The sequence below is a fragment of the Lasiodiplodia theobromae genome, assembly GCF_012971845.1.
Source record: "Lasiodiplodia theobromae strain AM2As chromosome Unknown scaffold_24, whole genome shotgun sequence".
Lineage (NCBI taxonomy): Eukaryota > Fungi > Ascomycota > Dothideomycetes > Botryosphaeriales > Botryosphaeriaceae > Lasiodiplodia > Lasiodiplodia theobromae.
Genome location: NW_023336449.1, coordinates 668,139 through 684,086, shown reverse-complemented (window position 1 = coordinate 684,086; position 15,948 = coordinate 668,139). Strand labels below are relative to the sequence as shown.

The 15,948-nt window shown below is 54.8% G+C and overlaps 6 protein-coding genes across 6 annotated transcripts; 1 reads left to right on the top strand and 5 right to left on the bottom strand.

Moving 5' to 3' along the window:
• Positions 1–370: 370 nt before the first annotated feature.
• Positions 371–2,808, top strand: LTHEOB_7970 (uncharacterized protein; the record flags this gene model as incomplete). The annotated part of the gene is made up of 3 exons (XM_035517395.1): positions 371–526; positions 593–2,729; positions 2,786–2,808. The coding sequence occupies 3 exons, from the start codon at positions 371–373 to the stop codon at positions 2,806–2,808; spliced, it is 2,316 nt and encodes a 771-aa protein (XP_035370989.1).
• A 1,388-nt stretch (positions 2,809–4,196) lies between these two features.
• LTHEOB_7969 (uncharacterized protein) lies at positions 4,197–5,322 on the bottom strand (the record flags this gene model as incomplete). Its single annotated transcript, XM_035517393.1, has 2 exons — positions 4,197–4,449; positions 4,610–5,322. 2 exons carry the CDS (start codon positions 5,320–5,322, stop codon positions 4,197–4,199), a joined length of 966 nt encoding a protein of 321 aa, XP_035370988.1.
• Positions 5,323–6,369: 1,047 nt separating this feature from the next.
• LTHEOB_7968 (Chromosome alignment-maintaining phosphoprotein 1) lies at positions 6,370–8,252 on the bottom strand (the record flags this gene model as incomplete). The annotated part of the gene is made up of 2 exons (XM_035517392.1): positions 6,370–8,082; positions 8,139–8,252. The coding sequence occupies 2 exons, from the start codon at positions 8,250–8,252 to the stop codon at positions 6,370–6,372; spliced, it is 1,827 nt and encodes a 608-aa protein (XP_035370987.1).
• A 1,221-nt stretch (positions 8,253–9,473) lies between these two features.
• LTHEOB_7967 (uncharacterized protein) lies at positions 9,474–10,436 on the bottom strand (the record flags this gene model as incomplete). The annotated part of the gene is made up of 1 exon (XM_035517391.1): positions 9,474–10,436. One exon carries the CDS (start codon positions 10,434–10,436, stop codon positions 9,474–9,476), a length of 963 nt encoding a protein of 320 aa, XP_035370986.1.
• Positions 10,437–11,273: 837 nt separating this feature from the next.
• On the bottom strand, positions 11,274–12,866 carry LTHEOB_7966 (uncharacterized protein; the record flags this gene model as incomplete). Its single annotated transcript, XM_035517390.1, has 1 exon — positions 11,274–12,866. One exon carries the CDS (start codon positions 12,864–12,866, stop codon positions 11,274–11,276), a length of 1,593 nt encoding a protein of 530 aa, XP_035370985.1.
• Positions 12,867–13,995: 1,129 nt separating this feature from the next.
• LTHEOB_7965 (Lpxtg-domain-containing protein cell wall anchor domain) lies at positions 13,996–15,912 on the bottom strand (the record flags this gene model as incomplete). Its single annotated transcript, XM_035517389.1, has 1 exon — positions 13,996–15,912. One exon carries the CDS (start codon positions 15,910–15,912, stop codon positions 13,996–13,998), a length of 1,917 nt encoding a protein of 638 aa, XP_035370984.1.
• Between the last annotated feature and the right edge of the window lie 36 nt (positions 15,913–15,948).

Genomic DNA, 15,948 nt, shown 5'->3' with positions numbered 1-15,948 from the left:
CTGCGCCGTCTATCGCGCTACGAATGCAACGAATATGCTTTTGTCGGGCGAGGAGACGCAGCCCTCCATTTGTCCGGATGGCCTTGGGGAAGGAGCGCTTTGTCAGATCTTCCAGATTTGCCGCAGTCTGGGCGCCTGCGCCACCGTGTCACAGCGTCCTGCACTTCGCAACGGCTCTCGCCTTCTCCTCGATCGGTTGCTGGCCGCTAATCATGAGACCTGCAAACACTGAAAGACACTCTTTCCTTGGTGCGTACGCAGCGCTCAGGGTATCACTTGCCGCCGACTTCTACTCTTCCCCTCTTTTTTCCACCGCATCAACGGCCTTATGGTCGTCTCTATGCTCTTGGCGCTTTCAAGCTGCCCGGCCATGTTAGGAACGCAGGAAGCCATCCGCCAGAGCCAGGCGAAGGAGAAGCGCGAGGAGCATCGAGCACGTAGATGCAACCTCATAGTCGGCTGCGTCAGGACCTCGGTCCGGAGCCGCGAGATCAATGGCAAGAAGGTTGTCCTTAGGGACCACAAGGTGCCTCAACCCACCGCTTGTTGCGTTGTGAAGACCGTGAATTGACGTTTGAGCTTCTTTACGTAGCTATACATCGACACCGAAAACACTGCCGAGACCGATGAATCCTCTGGCCACCCCTTCGCGGGCTACTATCTTCCCTATCCTGACTCCGAGTATGAGGGACTTGTCAGCACAATCACACACGTAGCTCCAATTCTCAATTGGATCTACGTTGACAAGGAGACCTTCGAGGTCAAGTACGGTGTGCGGGATCTTGCCCAGCCTCATCTCACCGGGCCGTTTGACTGCACCCGTCAGGACCGCCGTCTGACCTTTGAAGACTGGGAAGGGTTCGTAGCTGTTGAGGAGCAGCCTATGACCTGGGCCCTCTACTTCGATAGAGATGACACGGGCTTGAAAGGGAAGATACAGCCAACTCAGAAAGTGCTGGAAGTAGTCCTGACGCGACAGGAGCGGAAGAAGATGAAGTCAGAGGCCCAGAAACCCAAGACAATCGACAAGGAGAAGGCGGAGCAAGCTGGCGACCATCAGGCTTCCTACGTCCAGGGAGCGGCCGCTGCTGAACAGCGCACCTCTCAAGACGCTGAAAAGCGCGCGAGCCAGGATGCTTCTCAGCCGCAGGTCCTCTCCACGGCAGACCTTGCGAAGCTCAAGATCGGGAGCACTGGGCCCTCATCGATTTGGTCCGATCACGTGGAAGGCACGGTCAGTTCCCCCACTGAGCCCTGGGGTGCTGCGTCAATGTGGTCCAACCAGGAGCAGCAGGCCGCTTCCGGTGCTGCAGGCCACCTGGCACCCTTCACTCCAAGCAGCTCCATCTATGGGGATGGCGATGATGCTGGCGCAGCTACCAACACAGGGGCTCCTGAGGAGACGACACCGGGGCGGACTGGATACCGCCAGCCTTACGTGGAAGACGAGGCCTCAGCGACGAAGGACCTTGTCGTCGAAGAACCCGGAAAGAGAGATCCACATGCTGTTGCCGTCCCCGATACCCACAAGCCAGAATCAGCCGAACCCGAAGCCACCGAGAACACTCTCACGCACGATAATCAGCATGCGTTGGATGCAGGAGCTGATGCGGAGCCGAAGCTAGATCCCGAAGACGTGGGGTCCGACAATCAGACGAACGAGTCACAGATCGATCAACAAGCGAGCATCGACGTCACTTCGGATCCGGAAGAGCAGCTTGCCACGAAGAAGTCAGATACCACAGAACATGGCCAGCAAGCCATCGATCTGTCAGACAAATTGGAGGAGACTCCGCAAAGCGTCCGCAAGGACTCCACAATGGAAAGTGGGAAACATTCGCCCCAGACAACCTCGGCAGCTTGGCAAGACAGTCCCAAGGCTGGTGGCCAGTTGACTGTACCTCAGGTGGATTTCCAGATATCGCACGCAGATCAAAGTGCACTCCCCGAGACAGAGCTGCCATTGGAGGAGTCTGATACCAACGGTACTGTCGCTGCTGACGACAAGACTTGTTCTACTACTGCCGAAAAGGACAAGCCTGTCAAGGACCTGGAAGTCTCCGAAGTGGCGGCTCAACCCGCCCCTGCAGACGACAATGTTATTGCAGCCGACGACCAGCCGTTTGTCGTTACGCATACTGAACTCACACCGGTGATTGAAGAGGCCAGGGAACCCGTATCTACTCCAGTGCAACAGATCCAGCAAGGAACACCTGGGCTGTACGCTGCTGAGCCCCCATCCGATATTGACAATCTTCCCCCTTGGGTTGCGCTTCCAGAGCCCTATTGGAACGCAGCAGCTGACTCGCCTCCTCGACCTCACTTTTCCATTGAGGATCCTAGTACACCGAAGCAACGAAACTTTTCCCGCCCTCACCAACAAGGGGCCGAGCCGGACTCATCGCCGATAACGGACCACAAGTCGGATTCTTTGGCAGGTGCGGAAGAGTTGACGAAAGAGAGGTCGTTCCGGGAGGACAGTGCCCCGCCCATCACGATTTCCAGGGAGCCATATCCTGTGGAGGACGACCCCACGTCGACGGATACATCGCTGGTTGACACATCGTACACGGCGGCTTCACCCTTCGGGATGGACGATGCAACGTCGATAGTAGACACAACGGCGGAGAAGGTATCCCTGGGCCCATCTTATGAGCCTCAGACCACGGAACCGCTGTCACCGAAGAGGACCCAGTCCAGCGGCACACTCGACGAGCCGGGACTGCAAGGTAAACGAGGGTTAACCGGCAAATCGAACGGAAAGGGAGCTGATCGATCAATGCAGAGCACATCATCGGAAAGGCCTAAGGCTAGTTGGCGGCGGTCACTGGCGACACGACTGAAGGTGTCCAAGGAAACTGTATTGAAGCGTTCTCGCACATCATCATAATAGGGTGAGGTCAACTGCTGCTGGAGCATGCTTTGGGTCCCTTTTCAAAATTGCCAGTACATACCAATTGATTCACGAAACCTTTCGGAGCCTATCAACCTGAAGATTGTTCGTCGACGCTGCAACGTGACCCAGCTCGAGCAACATGGAACAATTGAGGTGGCGACGCAGCGTGCGGCGGTGAGGTTTGACCGGTGAGGCGCGCGGAAGGCCGAGCCGGCTGCATGTCGCACACTTCATCTCGTCTCTCACGCCACCGCAAACGTAGCCATGGAACGCCCTCTCCCGCTCGTGTTGTGCTGGCGGTGATACCAAACGGCTGTGCAACGCCTGATTTCCTCGATTGTTGCTATCTGTCATGTGCGTGCTTCTGCACAACATAACGACACGTACAACGCCGCCAATCCTTCGATCCACCAGCCGCCGCCGCCCTGCCACTCAAACAAACAATCAAACCCATTGACAACGGAAGGGGCCAGGAGGAGTTGCAAAAGCAGAACCATCAGGCGGTGAAAGGGCGCCAGCAATCCCTGCGGGCCCCGCTCACGGCATTAATACCGCTCATCCTCCACAATTGCTCCCTCAAATTTTCTCCTCCTCCAGAAAAGCAAAGAAGCACGACCCTCCACTTGGTCCCGCATTAGCACTTGCAGGTACCTGCAGATTGCGCCATCCCTTCTCCACCTTCTCCGAGAGCTCGGTCTGGGCCCCTCCTCCCTCCCCAGCCACCCAAACGCGAAGGCGAGGATCTGCCTTCAGACCCACTTCCTGCCCCGGTACATGATCTCGGCATAGGTCGTTTAGTGTTTTTGAGTGTGACGCGCGCGCTCGTACGCGTAACTGCCTTGTATACAACCCTGAGCGCTACTGCAGCTTCTCTTTTTTGCCTCTCCACCAACCTCGGCCGGGTCAGAGGAGAGACAGACAAGCTGTGAAAGCGACCAAGATGGGAGCGGGATTTTTTTTCTTTTTTGCTTTTTCATTCTGCCCGGCTCAGCGGAAAAGCTGAGAACAATAGGATACACGGGCGCTTAGTTCCGCGCGCCTCCTGGTCATCAGTCGGAAGCTTACTCCCAAGGAGCCGTCGGTGGTCTCAGACGAATACATGTGGCTTCCCGTGTCTCTCGAGGTCTTATGGTGCTTTTGGAGCCGACTGGCTCGACCATGGCCGCGCAAGTCTCGCTCACCACGGGAATTCGTAGCCGCCGTACGCGATCCGGCTGTGGTTGTAAGAATCGACGGGAGCCGGTCAGAAGAAGTTCTCAGCCCAGGCTACAGAAAGTGAAGGCAGGTCAATTTCCACATCTCAAAACTTGCTCATATCGAACTCGTTGTCATCGGCATTTGAGTAGGCATAGTATGTGATGTCGGTCTTATTTTCTTTCCTGTCTGCGCGCTCGTTGGCCTCATCGTCGTCGTCGTCGTCGTCGTCGTCGTTGTCGTTGCTGGCCCATTCAACCGCAGAATCTAGATCCATTGGCGTAGGCAGCATTGGCGTCGTGTCCAGCCACATTTCTTCCTGTATAATCTCCATCGAAGGCAGCGAAAGCGTCGGTGATCTTTTGGACATCGTCTTCATCAGCATCCTGCACCATCCTCTCTCCCAATCTCAGAAACCGACTACTCGACCGGGACTCATCATCCGAATCGTCATCATCGGAGTCATCAGAGTCGGAGTCGGAGTCGGAATCAGAGTCAGAGTCATCATCAGAAACGTACCCGGCATACTCCCTCAGCGGGCCATGGTAACTCGGCCCCGGCGACCGTGTCAGAGGTGGGAATGGGATGTCAAACTCCCCGTCGACCGCGACGCCCTCTTGCGCATCCGTCCCATTTTCATCAGTCCCACCCATCACTACATCCTCGTCCCTTTCTCCCTCGTCCACCCTGATCCCCCCACGCGCTCCCTCGTCAATCGTCCACACCTCCCTGCCCAGGCGCGTCGGCTCGGGCACAAACCACTCGCTGTAGCTCCACACCTTCTTCTTCCCCGCATAGTTCCGCGGCACGTCGAAGCCGACGGCCCTCAGCCCCTTGGCGCCGGGGCGGATCCGGGGCGGGTGGCGCAGGCGGCCCGTCGCGCCGGGGGGCCACGGCGTGCCCATCGGGACGGGGATGGTGTCGCGGTCGTCGTCGCTGAAGATGCGCTCGCGGGCGCAGCAGATGGACACGGTGCGGCGCAGGTCGTTGGCGCGGGCGAACCTGGCGTGCGGCAGCCGCATCCTGTCTTTGTGGCTGGGATGGTGCCGGTAATGCGACGGCATGAGCGAGCGGCAGATGGACTCTTCGAGCAGCCAGGAGGTGAGTTCCGGGCTGTGCTTGCGGAGGACGAGCGGCGGCTCGGGGTTGGTGGTAGTGGTGGTGGAGTCGTCGTCGGTTAGGACGGAATCTTTGAGGAAGGCGTGCCAGTCTATGTTGTCGTCGTCCTGCATGGTGGGTCGCAGTTGATGCCTTTTCCTTATTTTCGGGTCGTGAGAGGTTGGTTTTTGGCGGAGTTTTGGTGAGGGTTGAAGAGGATGTATGGGTTCGAGAGGGTCCGGCTGTGGGTGCGAGACTCTGGGATAGTGAAAGACTTCGGGGGAGCTGGGCAGCCTTTTGAGCTGTGTAGCGTCGGCAGGCAAAAGTGCGCGAAGCTAGACGGAAGCGAGAGGGCCCTTATCCAAAGCCATTGATATTCGTTCGAGTTTTGTCGGCGGCTGTAGACGAGGAGCGCTGGTCCCTGTACCGACACTACACGATACCGGTTCCATGGATGATGACTGTACCGCTGTTCGGCTTTGTGAAGCGAAATTCCGAGTCACGATACTCGAATGAAATTTTCGAAGGGCTGAGGTGGTTGCGTAGTGAAGGTGTTGCGTTCTTGCAATTGGTTCAGGTTAATCTGCATGCAAGCGGCAGGTACAACCACCTTAGTGCCTTCCGACTGCATTGATAAACATAAGATGCTGAATTGCGTCGACCGCGGTCCTACCTGTTCGTCTGGATCATTCCTGCCTCGAATTTCAAGGCTGGAATACGACGCGATAACCCAGTATTGGATTTTCACCAACATCGGACATCCTGCTGAATACAACACTGCCTGGACTAGAGTGCAAACTTGCAGTAAAAAGACCGGCGCATAGCTGATAATAGCTCCAAGCTACACCACAGCATACACACCAATAGCAGAAATCACAGACTGAAGTACTCACGGCCATGTTTGTACGCTTGTAAGTAAAACCCTCGTATTATGACTTCCGTGCTCTCATGCGGAAGTAAAACCACCGCCATCCACTGCTGCCTTACAAAGATTTTTATAAAACGCCTGAACAATGCAAATCCGTTCCGAACTAAACTATCCTTGGGTATAATGCGCGAAAGGAAAATCAAAGAAAGGCAAAATTCCATCATGCAGTCCCCTCTTTCAAACACCAGTATGAAATAACCCATGTCTCATGCATTTGCTCTACTGCTTTCTGGAAAATGCTGCCAGTGGCTTCTTAGAATAAGAAGACTGACAGAGGGTTGGCGCTGCAAATCGACCAAATCGTATGGCAGACTGCTCCGACAACGGTGGCGATGCCGACGCCTCCCTCAACGACTTGAGAAGAGCCCTGGAGGCCCTTAGAGTGAAACTTCTGAGCAAGTTCTTGATCAGAAGTTACGACAAATGCAGCGTCACCAGAATCAGTGTTGACTGTGGAGTTGAGATGACCAACAACTTGAGCTCCCTGGACGCTGGAGAGATCAACATCCAGTGGGGAAGGATGAGTCAGATCGAAGCTGCCATCAGCTCCCTTCCCAAGAGCCTCTGGCAAGATGGTGCTGGGAATACCGCCGGTTGAAGGAGCGTATTCTGTGCAGGAGACATCAGACTCGCGCTTGAACTCCAAAAGGTCACCGAGGGACACCAGGCTCATACTCTCAAGGCGAGAGATGGCTTCATCGATCTCACTGCCGTTCAGCGTGGTGGTGATATCGTCCAATTCAGGAAGCTCATGGCCGCACTCGCCATAACCCTCGTCCAAATCCTGAGTGAGTTCGAGTCCAGGAATCTTGCAGTGGGGTGGCAAAGCAAGTTCGGGCAGATCGCAGGTCGTTTCATCTTCGTATATGGTGAACGGAGAACCATGCTCGCGGGAGGGCAATGGAGGGGAACTGGGCCAAGAGCGCGATTCTTCGCTGGAGGCATAGAAGCACTCGACATCATCTTCGTCAACGATATCTGAGGGGAGGGTGCCACCATTGATTTCGATTTCGAATTGAGCCTCGATAAGCTCCTCAGAGGCGAAGTCGACAATATCCTCGGAGGAGAACTCGGTGATCTCCTCAGGCGAGAACTCAGTCTCCTCACCACCATCTTGCTCGCTCTCTTGCTCGTACTCCTGGATTGTGATTTCCTCGGTCTCCATGGGCTGGCCCATCTCGATATCGACCATCTCAACATTCTCATCGAGGTAGTTCTCACCCGACAGGAATACCAGGGACGGAGCTGACTGGAAAGATTTCGGAGGTTGGTCATCATCAATGTTGGCGACGTAGCGCAGGGGCGAGGGGCGAGGATAGAATGCCTGGCCATCGGCTGACGGCGGGTGGACTTTGATGCCGTTAGGCACGTAGACGTCCTTCGGGACATCCGGGTCAGTAGGCTCCTTGAGGCCTATTGCACCACGAGGAAAGAGGTAGATTGGCCCGAGGCAACGCTCGTAGAACTTCTCGCCATAGGCTCCATAAGGGTAGCCAATCCCAGCATCCAAGGGGACGGTGTAGACATGCTGAATAGCACGCAGCAGGCATGAACTAACGCGAGGAATGTTGTTATCCACCACATCGTTCTTGCAGGCGTTCATCGTCCAAGTGATATCATTGAAGATGCTAGGGGACACGGCCCAGCGGGCGACTTGAGGGGAGGTAGCGGTGTGCCGGTACCAAGAAGGTGTCTCTTCGGACCAACCAGGGTGGAAGGTCTGGCTGGCGCTTGAAGTGTTGGGATGTTCTTCCTCGAGTGGAAGCGGGACTGGAGACTCAGCACAAGGAGAAGCGGGGTGGATGGTGTGCTCCATGATTGTATCTTCGGCGGACATGACCTCGTCGGTGGGTGCCAGCTGGTAAGGCTCCACGATGTCCAGGTTGGTGTCGAAGTCGCCCTCGAGGGAGAACAGCTCGCTCTCAGTCGTCCTGGTAGACATGTCCGTAGTGCATATTGCGTCGTCCTGGACAGCGTGAGCATGATATAAGGTCCAGACAGTGCCAAGGCGGTAGAACTTACAGCGTCCAAGTTATCCTCAATGGTAGGCCCAGTGGAAACAAGATCCTCGAACTCCTCATCCCAGTCGAGATCGCCGAGCGCCCCGAACTGCTCAAGACCCGCTGCGAAAGGCATAGCGGCGAGAGTGGACACTGTTTCAGCGGGTAAGAGGCAGGAATATGTTTATCGCGTGGGAAATGGTCGCAAAAAGCTGTTGGACAAATGTGGTTCCCGGCAAGGAAGATGGTGTTCCTGGACTTCGTTGAAGGTGGTCGTAAGTTTGCGGGGAGCGGGCGGTGGATGAAGAGGAGATGGCTAGATTCAGCCCGAAGATTCTCTTTAGGAGCAGGCAAAGTAAGTGATTAAGCGAGGGTGCACGCGACCGGCGAGCATATGGTTTGTTTCTCCCGTTTCCAGGCCAGCGCGTCACGGTGGTGACCGTGCGGCGACAGTGGCCCACCACATTCACTACCACCCGGCCTTCATGACGTCACCCGGTGCCGCAACCTCGTCGAAGACATTCGTGCGCACAAGTGCCAGACTTTGTGTGCAGGTCTTGCCATGCTAGAGGACCACCATGGTTGTTGTAGGCGTACCATGCGCAAGGAGGCTGAGGCGAGGAACATCACTTCTCACGGCTCGCTCAATGTTCAAATATAAAATTTTTAGGACGTCAATTATTTACACTTTGGTATATAGATAATTCACTCCATTGCATTTTTGAGCTCTTGAGCAGATGAATCTTGAGGTAATTGTATATTCCTGAGCCGTGGGTTCCAGAGTTTGCCCCCCATTTCAAACAAAATCATTGTAAAGCTAAAATGCAAACACAAACCAATCGGCCCATTCTTGCCCTGGACTTCCACTAGAAAGATCACCGCGCAAGTTAATGGTCGGTCGCGATATCAATCATATTATTTGTACAGCAGCGCGAACCCAATGATACAGTGCAAACTTGATGCTAGAAAATCTATCGCGTGCACCACAGCAGCGCAGAAGAAAACAACTCGAATAATGGAGAAAATTGGATTTCCCAAAAGAAAGCAAGACAAATATGAAGCACTACGTAGAAACTCGCCCTGTTCAATCGTCCATCATTGAAATTGCCCGAAGAAATTGGCACAATGTGATATAGCCTGCCGCGGATTGCAAGAGGTATTTATAGCATTTCGGCAGGGACAGAAAAGGCTCCGATGCTTGGGAGTCTCGATCTCGTTATGATTCGCTTCGTCGTTAGCAGCCTCCATGATAGCTAGCATCTGCTCGTTGCTGACAGGCCTGATTTTGATCCGAGGCTGAGCCTGACCAGAGAGAAGTTTCAATGCGTTCGGCATGGAGGTGTTGGTGTTGGCGCTATCAGTGCGCTGCACTTCCATCCACTACAGCTTGGGCATCTTCAGGGCCCTCGCTATCATCTTCAGAATCTGCTTCTGAATCCGAGCTACTTGAAACACCACCAGCGTAGTCTCTAGCTGGACCGTAGTAGTCTGTCGGCTCCTCACCAGAAACGGACTGAATGGCGGTGCTCAGCTCGTTGGGGTCCGCCGCGGACAAGTTCTGGTGGCTTTTCCCGACATTTTTTGGCTTCTCGTCATAGTTCAACGTCTCGGTGTATCGCAGCTTCGACGGAGCAGGGAAGAAGCAACCACGGAGCTGGAATACTTGAGTGTCAATGGGTGCAAGCTTGATACCGTTCGGGATCCAACGTGTCCGGGGAACATCAGGATCACCGCGCTTCTTCAAGCCCTTGGAGCCGCGAGGGTATGTGGAAGCCGTGGTGTGCATCCGACACTGCTTCTGACCTGTGGCACCGACTGGTAACTGAAGGTTTGGGTAGTCCTCTTCGGGCACGTCGTACAAATGACGGATAGCACGTCGAAGGCAGCTTGCGATGCGAAGTAGATGCGTGTTGACTTGGACTCCGGAATGGAGGATCCAGCGGAGTTCTTGGTAGATGGGGACGGAGGAGACCCAGAGGCAGACTTCTGGCGGGGTGGAAGTGGTCGAGGTCGAAGTGGAGGTATTGCTCCCTGCCGGACTGACCACGTTCTCCTGCGCTTGTATGACAGATTCGTTGACAGTGCCATTGTTCAGGCTACTTCGCCACCAATCTGAAATATCATCTCTGGAAAAGTCAGGAACATTCGGGATGAACGTTCTTCGAGACGGAACTGTGGAAGCACGTTGAAGGCCATTCGAAACACGGCGAAGCAAGTTGCCAGTGGTGTTGCGGAGACGTTCAATCGACCTTCTCAAGCGGATTCGCCTTGAGCTGGATTCTCCTTTGATTCCGAGCCAACGATTCCTCTCGGGCTCCATTATGCTGTTATATGAATGTCCGAAACTCGAAGAGATGTACGTATCCGCGGTTGTTGTCGAGCAGCTGGTTAGGCAGAAAATATATCTCGACGTGGTTGGCTGGTTCGATCAATGGTCAGAAGAGGCCGAAGGCGTAGTGGAACAAAACGATATAAAAAGGTCAGAGGATCGTGTGAATGAAAGGCGCTTTGGAGTGGTTCAAGTTTACAACGGTGGGAAAGGAGCCAAGAATCAAAGGTGTTATCGATTCCTGACTGCGTGATATAAAATGATGAAAGATAACACTCAGGCCACTCGGCAACTAAAAGCCAGAGTGCGCTGGTACTGGTAAGTGAATGATAGGAGGCTACTATAAACGGTTCACAATGGATAATCATGTGCACGGTGGGAGCGATCCGCGCACTTGGCTAAGGTAATGTCAGATATAGGAGAGATTCGACTGTACATGGAGCAAAACACTGGCCTTCAAACCCATTGAAGTTGTATTTTGGAAAAGGCTGCCTGATAGGAAGGTAAGCAAGTTCATACTTCCACTTCTACGTATTTTCAAGCATCCAGCTACATCATCGCATTGATAATACTCCAAACTGGCTTCAGCAACGCGACTTTTTATGCTTTTCTCTTCGTGGCATGTTTGCTTGAGCATACGTTCCTGACCAGCTTCCGAACGCAAAGCTTGAATCTATTTGCTCAAGGCTACACTAAATGCGAATTCTTCGATGACAACCTGATGCGCTGATCCATGCATAATCCAAAGAAAACGCCGTTATGCAAACTCCAGAACTATTTTCAGCCCGTCCCAATCTTGCTACCGCTACAGATTCGCAAGCTCCCTTGCTAGTTGTGTGGGTTAGGCGGACGCGGCTGGGAGATGAGCTTTGCCTTAACTTGTTGAATAGAGCAAAGCTGAGCCTGCTCTATTATAGCCGACTCCCAGTCACAACTGTCGCTATCAAACTCCGGAGATGGGAGTCTACTTCCCTCATGCATCTCAGGGATAGCGAACTCAGAGTCGGCGCCAGCAGTCGGCTCGCTGTCTGCCTCGTCGAATACGTTCTCATACAATTGCACTTCAACCGCTTCTTCATCAGGAGTGTCCTCTTTGGACTCTTTCTCGATTGAATTTTTCAAGGGGCTCAATCCATCTTCCTCTTCATCTTCCTCCTCGTTAATGATGTCTTGCGAAATGGAGCGAAGGTTCAGGTGGCCAGTAGACCGCGAAATGGGATTCCTCGCGTGTGTCAGAGGTAAGCGGCGGAATCCGACGTCTTGAATCGTCCACTCGTTGCTGACCACTGGTGAATCGGTGTCGCAAACATCATAGCTCCCGTCGAAAGTGGAGAACAATGAGGCGTCTTCAGGGGATTCTGTGAAAGTGTCCTCTTCTTCCGCAACTGAAGCAGCTTGTAATGTAGGTCTGGCAAGCCATGTGGATGATCCGCACTGGCGAGATGCCGGAGAGCTCTTACGGCGGAAGCTGTGGAGAGTGACGTTCTGACCAAGCGAGCGAAACTCTTCCCCAGACTGGACAGTCTCCACCTCCCGCAAATGCGACGGCTCCGGCAAGAAGACACCCTGAAGGAGACGGGGAGTGGGAACCATATACCCATCGGTGTCGCGGTGCCAGCCGGGAAAGTCACGGTCGTCGGGCCTCTTCAAACCTTTGGCACCTCGTGGGTATTCGAGAGGGAGGCGCATTTGGCCGGTTGCGCCATTGGGGAGACGGATGTTCAGGCGACCGGGAATGTGGTAGAGGTGCTGATCGGCGCGGTTGAGGCAAGAGGCTCGGCGGATGGCGTCGTCGGTGTGGTCACCCTCAGCGGTGGCCTTGCGGATGGCGTAGATGTCCGTGGAGATGGCTGGAGATGAAGCCCACTCACAGACTTCCATGGATGTTCCGGTATGTTCGTAAGGGGAGGGAATGTGGCCTGGGTCGTGTGCTGGGAGTGGGCCATGGGTCATCAAGTTGACACTGGGGTAATCCGAAGAACTGCCCAGGCTGAACAACGACTCAGTGTCTCGGCAGCTATCATTCTCAGCTTCCTGATAGGCGCTGCGGTGGATGTCTTGCTGGCTGCTCTCACTGCTATCGCAAACAGCTGGGCCGGGATAGGGTGTCAGCTTTCTATGCGGGCGAACGCGAGAAGGAAAGCCCTCCGATTTCGAAGTACTCAGGACGCGCGAGACTTTTTGCGAAGCGCGCTTTATGACCTTGGTCGCGGTGGATGAGATGCTCTTCAGCTTGGAGCTGAGGCGGCCCTTCAGGGAATTGGATTTTGCAGACTTTGTGGGAGTGGGCTCGTCATGGATAGGTGCCGCAGCCATGTATCTGGTGTTGACTTTGGACGCAGAGGCAGGCGCACTTTCGGTGGGAGATCGCTTGGTCTTCGTCGTTCCCAGCTTGAACATTATGCGTGCGGTCGACTGCATGTTGAAGCGATGCTATTCAGAAAGTATAGAGAGAGTCACAGGTGATTCGAAGGCAAAAAAAGCCGTGTAGATGCGATGGTGTGGTAAGTATCAAGAGCGGTTACAAGAATTATGGGTGGATGGGTTTGAGTTTGAAGCAGGCAAAGATGTCTATAAGAGCCCACAAAAGTGGTGAATGAGCTCAGCTCAAGGGCATGGTGTTAAGGTGGAGCAAGTGTTATGCGGTGTAGTCTCTCAGATGCACCCTTCGGGAACTATCCGTAAGTTACGAGCATGTTGCTTGAATGTGGCGGAGCCCACATAACACACCCCCTCTGAATCTGAACAATTCAAGCGCTCACGGCTATTCTCTATACTGTATCGGCATTCTGTACCATATATAACAACCGAATATCTCAGCGGTTGAAGCGTGGAAAGCTCCTGCGGGCAATGAGCTTAAATATCTAGAAGCGGATAATGGCGCTTGCTTAAAGGATGCTTCCGTGCTGCTCCAAACAACTGTACGTAATAAAGCTGTTCGTTTGGGGTGCTATTAGGCAGAAGCCTCCGCTTTTCCATGTAGCGTACAAGCTCATGGCAGCCGGTAATCACCTTGATTTCATGAAGCTGCAAAGCTTGGAAATGGTTTGTTTATCACAGTCGTGAAGTCAAGATGCACAGAATACTGTAAGAGGCCCTCAAAACTTTTGTGAATTGTCCAAGTGGATCAAAATTTCTTGAGAGGAACCTAAACAAGCCACCAAACAATGCAAAGTTCTGATCGCTATGCCAAACAAAAAGTGCCTCCCAATGCTGCGCTGTAAAAGCAAATCCGGCCGCGCTATGCAAAGCAATCAAATTCCACCCAGAGACACCTTGCAAAAGTCCAAGCCCAATCGGGAAAATCTGTGGTATACCGCGCCTGATCTTAATGCATCTTAAAAAAAAAAGAAAAACCTTGGGACATGAGAGCTTCCATCGTTTCCACCTGGGGCCACTAGATCGGGCGAAAGGCTCTTTTTGCCTCCAGAGCAACTTAGCTCTTCGAGAGTCTCGGCATGCTGTGCTCGTGATGATTCTCCGTTGTGTTTTCGATCACTGTCGTGTTCTCGGGCTGCCATTACTCCCTTCAGATTGGAATATGTCGTCTTTAGCCCAAAAGCACCGTGAAGCCACCAATGATAGCAACAGCAGCGGCGGCAGCAGTGGTCCAAAAACCCGCGCTCTCCTCGCCGACATGCTGCTCCTCCATGTCTTGCTCCTTCCACGCATCTTGCTGGTTCTTTGTGGCTTGGTGGATTGTCTTCTCACCATGCTGCTCAACGAAAACCTGGTACAGCGTTGGAACAGGGGCCAGCTTCTTGCCGGCATTCGTGTCTCTGAGCGCGAGGGCCGGAGAAAGAAGGACCGGGCTGATCTGTGGGGCCATATCGTCAAATGCCATGTTGCGCAGGAGGCCTGGGCCAGTGAGCTTCGGGCTAGGACTCAGGTCGTGAAGAAGAGCGTCTCTGGAGCGCACAGGCGTGCGTGGGGGTAGCGGAATGACGAGGGTGGGCTTGGAGGGAGTGGTAGGGATCTCGACTTCGTTGGTGACGTCCGCGATCGAAGTGTCGTCGTCCTCGCTGTCACGATCAGCAAGCTCGCAGCTGCCTGTCGCGTGCTCCTCGCTTTCGATAGCGTCGGTCGGCTGTGGAGCGAGGAGGGTGAGCCTGGAGGGAGTGGCAGGGATTCCGTCTTCGGCGTCTCCGACCGAGACGTTGTCTTCCTCACTTCCGCTGTCCGAGAGCTGGTCCTCTACGGCCATGTATTCCTCGTCTTTGGTGGTGTGGATTGGCTGCGAAATAAGATTGGTAGGCTCGTATAGAGCGAAGAGGCCCTCGTACTCGTTGGCGATTCCGTCGCTTGAGGAGCTGTCGTCCTCGTCTTCAGCAGTGTCGGCCGGCGGAGGAGAGATGGGGATTGTGACGAAGTCGCTAGAAGAAGTAGAGATCTGGTCGTCCTCATCGTCGCTGTCTGTAGCGGCGGCTTCATGGTCTTCGGCGCCGTCGATGTTGGGCTGAGGGCGGAGCGGGACGGGCTTGATGGTGATTGGCGTCGAGACGACGACGCGGTTGGAGGACTCCACTGATGCGGAGGAGCCCGTGTCGGGCGTTGCGCCTTCCTCGTCCTCGTCCTCCTCGCCGCAGCTGCTCTCAAACCAGCCCCACCACTCCTCAGAGATCTCGGAGGAGACCTCCGCGTCGTCCTTCTCCATCTCCTCCTCCTCTACCGACCAAACCTCGGAGAGGCGGGAGGGCTGGGGGAAGTAGACCGGGCCTCCCAGCTCCCGCCTCTCCTTCAAGCCCTTCGCGCCCCTCGGGAACACCTCCCGCTCGGCGACGCAGCCGCGGCGAGGGACGGCCTTGAAGCCACGGGCCAGCGCGGGGAAGCAAACGTTCTCCGGCACGTTGTAGGCGTATTCGTACGCCCGGCGGAGAAGGCTGGCGACGCGCGGGATGTCGTCGTGGGCGTAGTCGTCTCCGTAACGACTGGCGCCGATGATCCACTCGGCGTCGTCGTTGATGCCCGGCGACAGGGCCCACGCGCTGACCTCTGGGGACGTGGCCGTCCACTCGCACCACGAGGACGACTCCCGCCAGCACCATCCAGGATGCTCCCAGGCGGCGAAGGAGCCTGGCGCCAGCGCGGCGGCCGTGTCAGTGGCTGCTGTCGCCTCTTCGCCGTACAAGCCGATGTCTTCGAATGCACTGGACATTGGTTCGGGAGTGGTGGTCCAGTTGGGAGATGCGACAATGGTGGGAGTGGCGTTGTCGGCGAATGTGGTGTCAAGGGTATGGGGGTGGTCAGGAGTGGGTTCCTGGACCAGCGGCGCGGTGTTGGTGGCCTCCTGGCCCTCTGGCTGAAGCTGCTCGGGCTCGGGATGTGTGGTGTCTTCCGTTTCGACGGTCCCTAGCTCGGGACGTGTGTGTTCTGTCGTGACGAGCTCTTCGTATTCAGCATCCCAGTCAATGGAGCCAAAGCTCTCAAGGTCGGAAGCGAAGCTCTGCGCTTGGGTAGGTTGCGTCATGATGTGCGAATTTGGAGGGAAAACTTTGAATGGGCG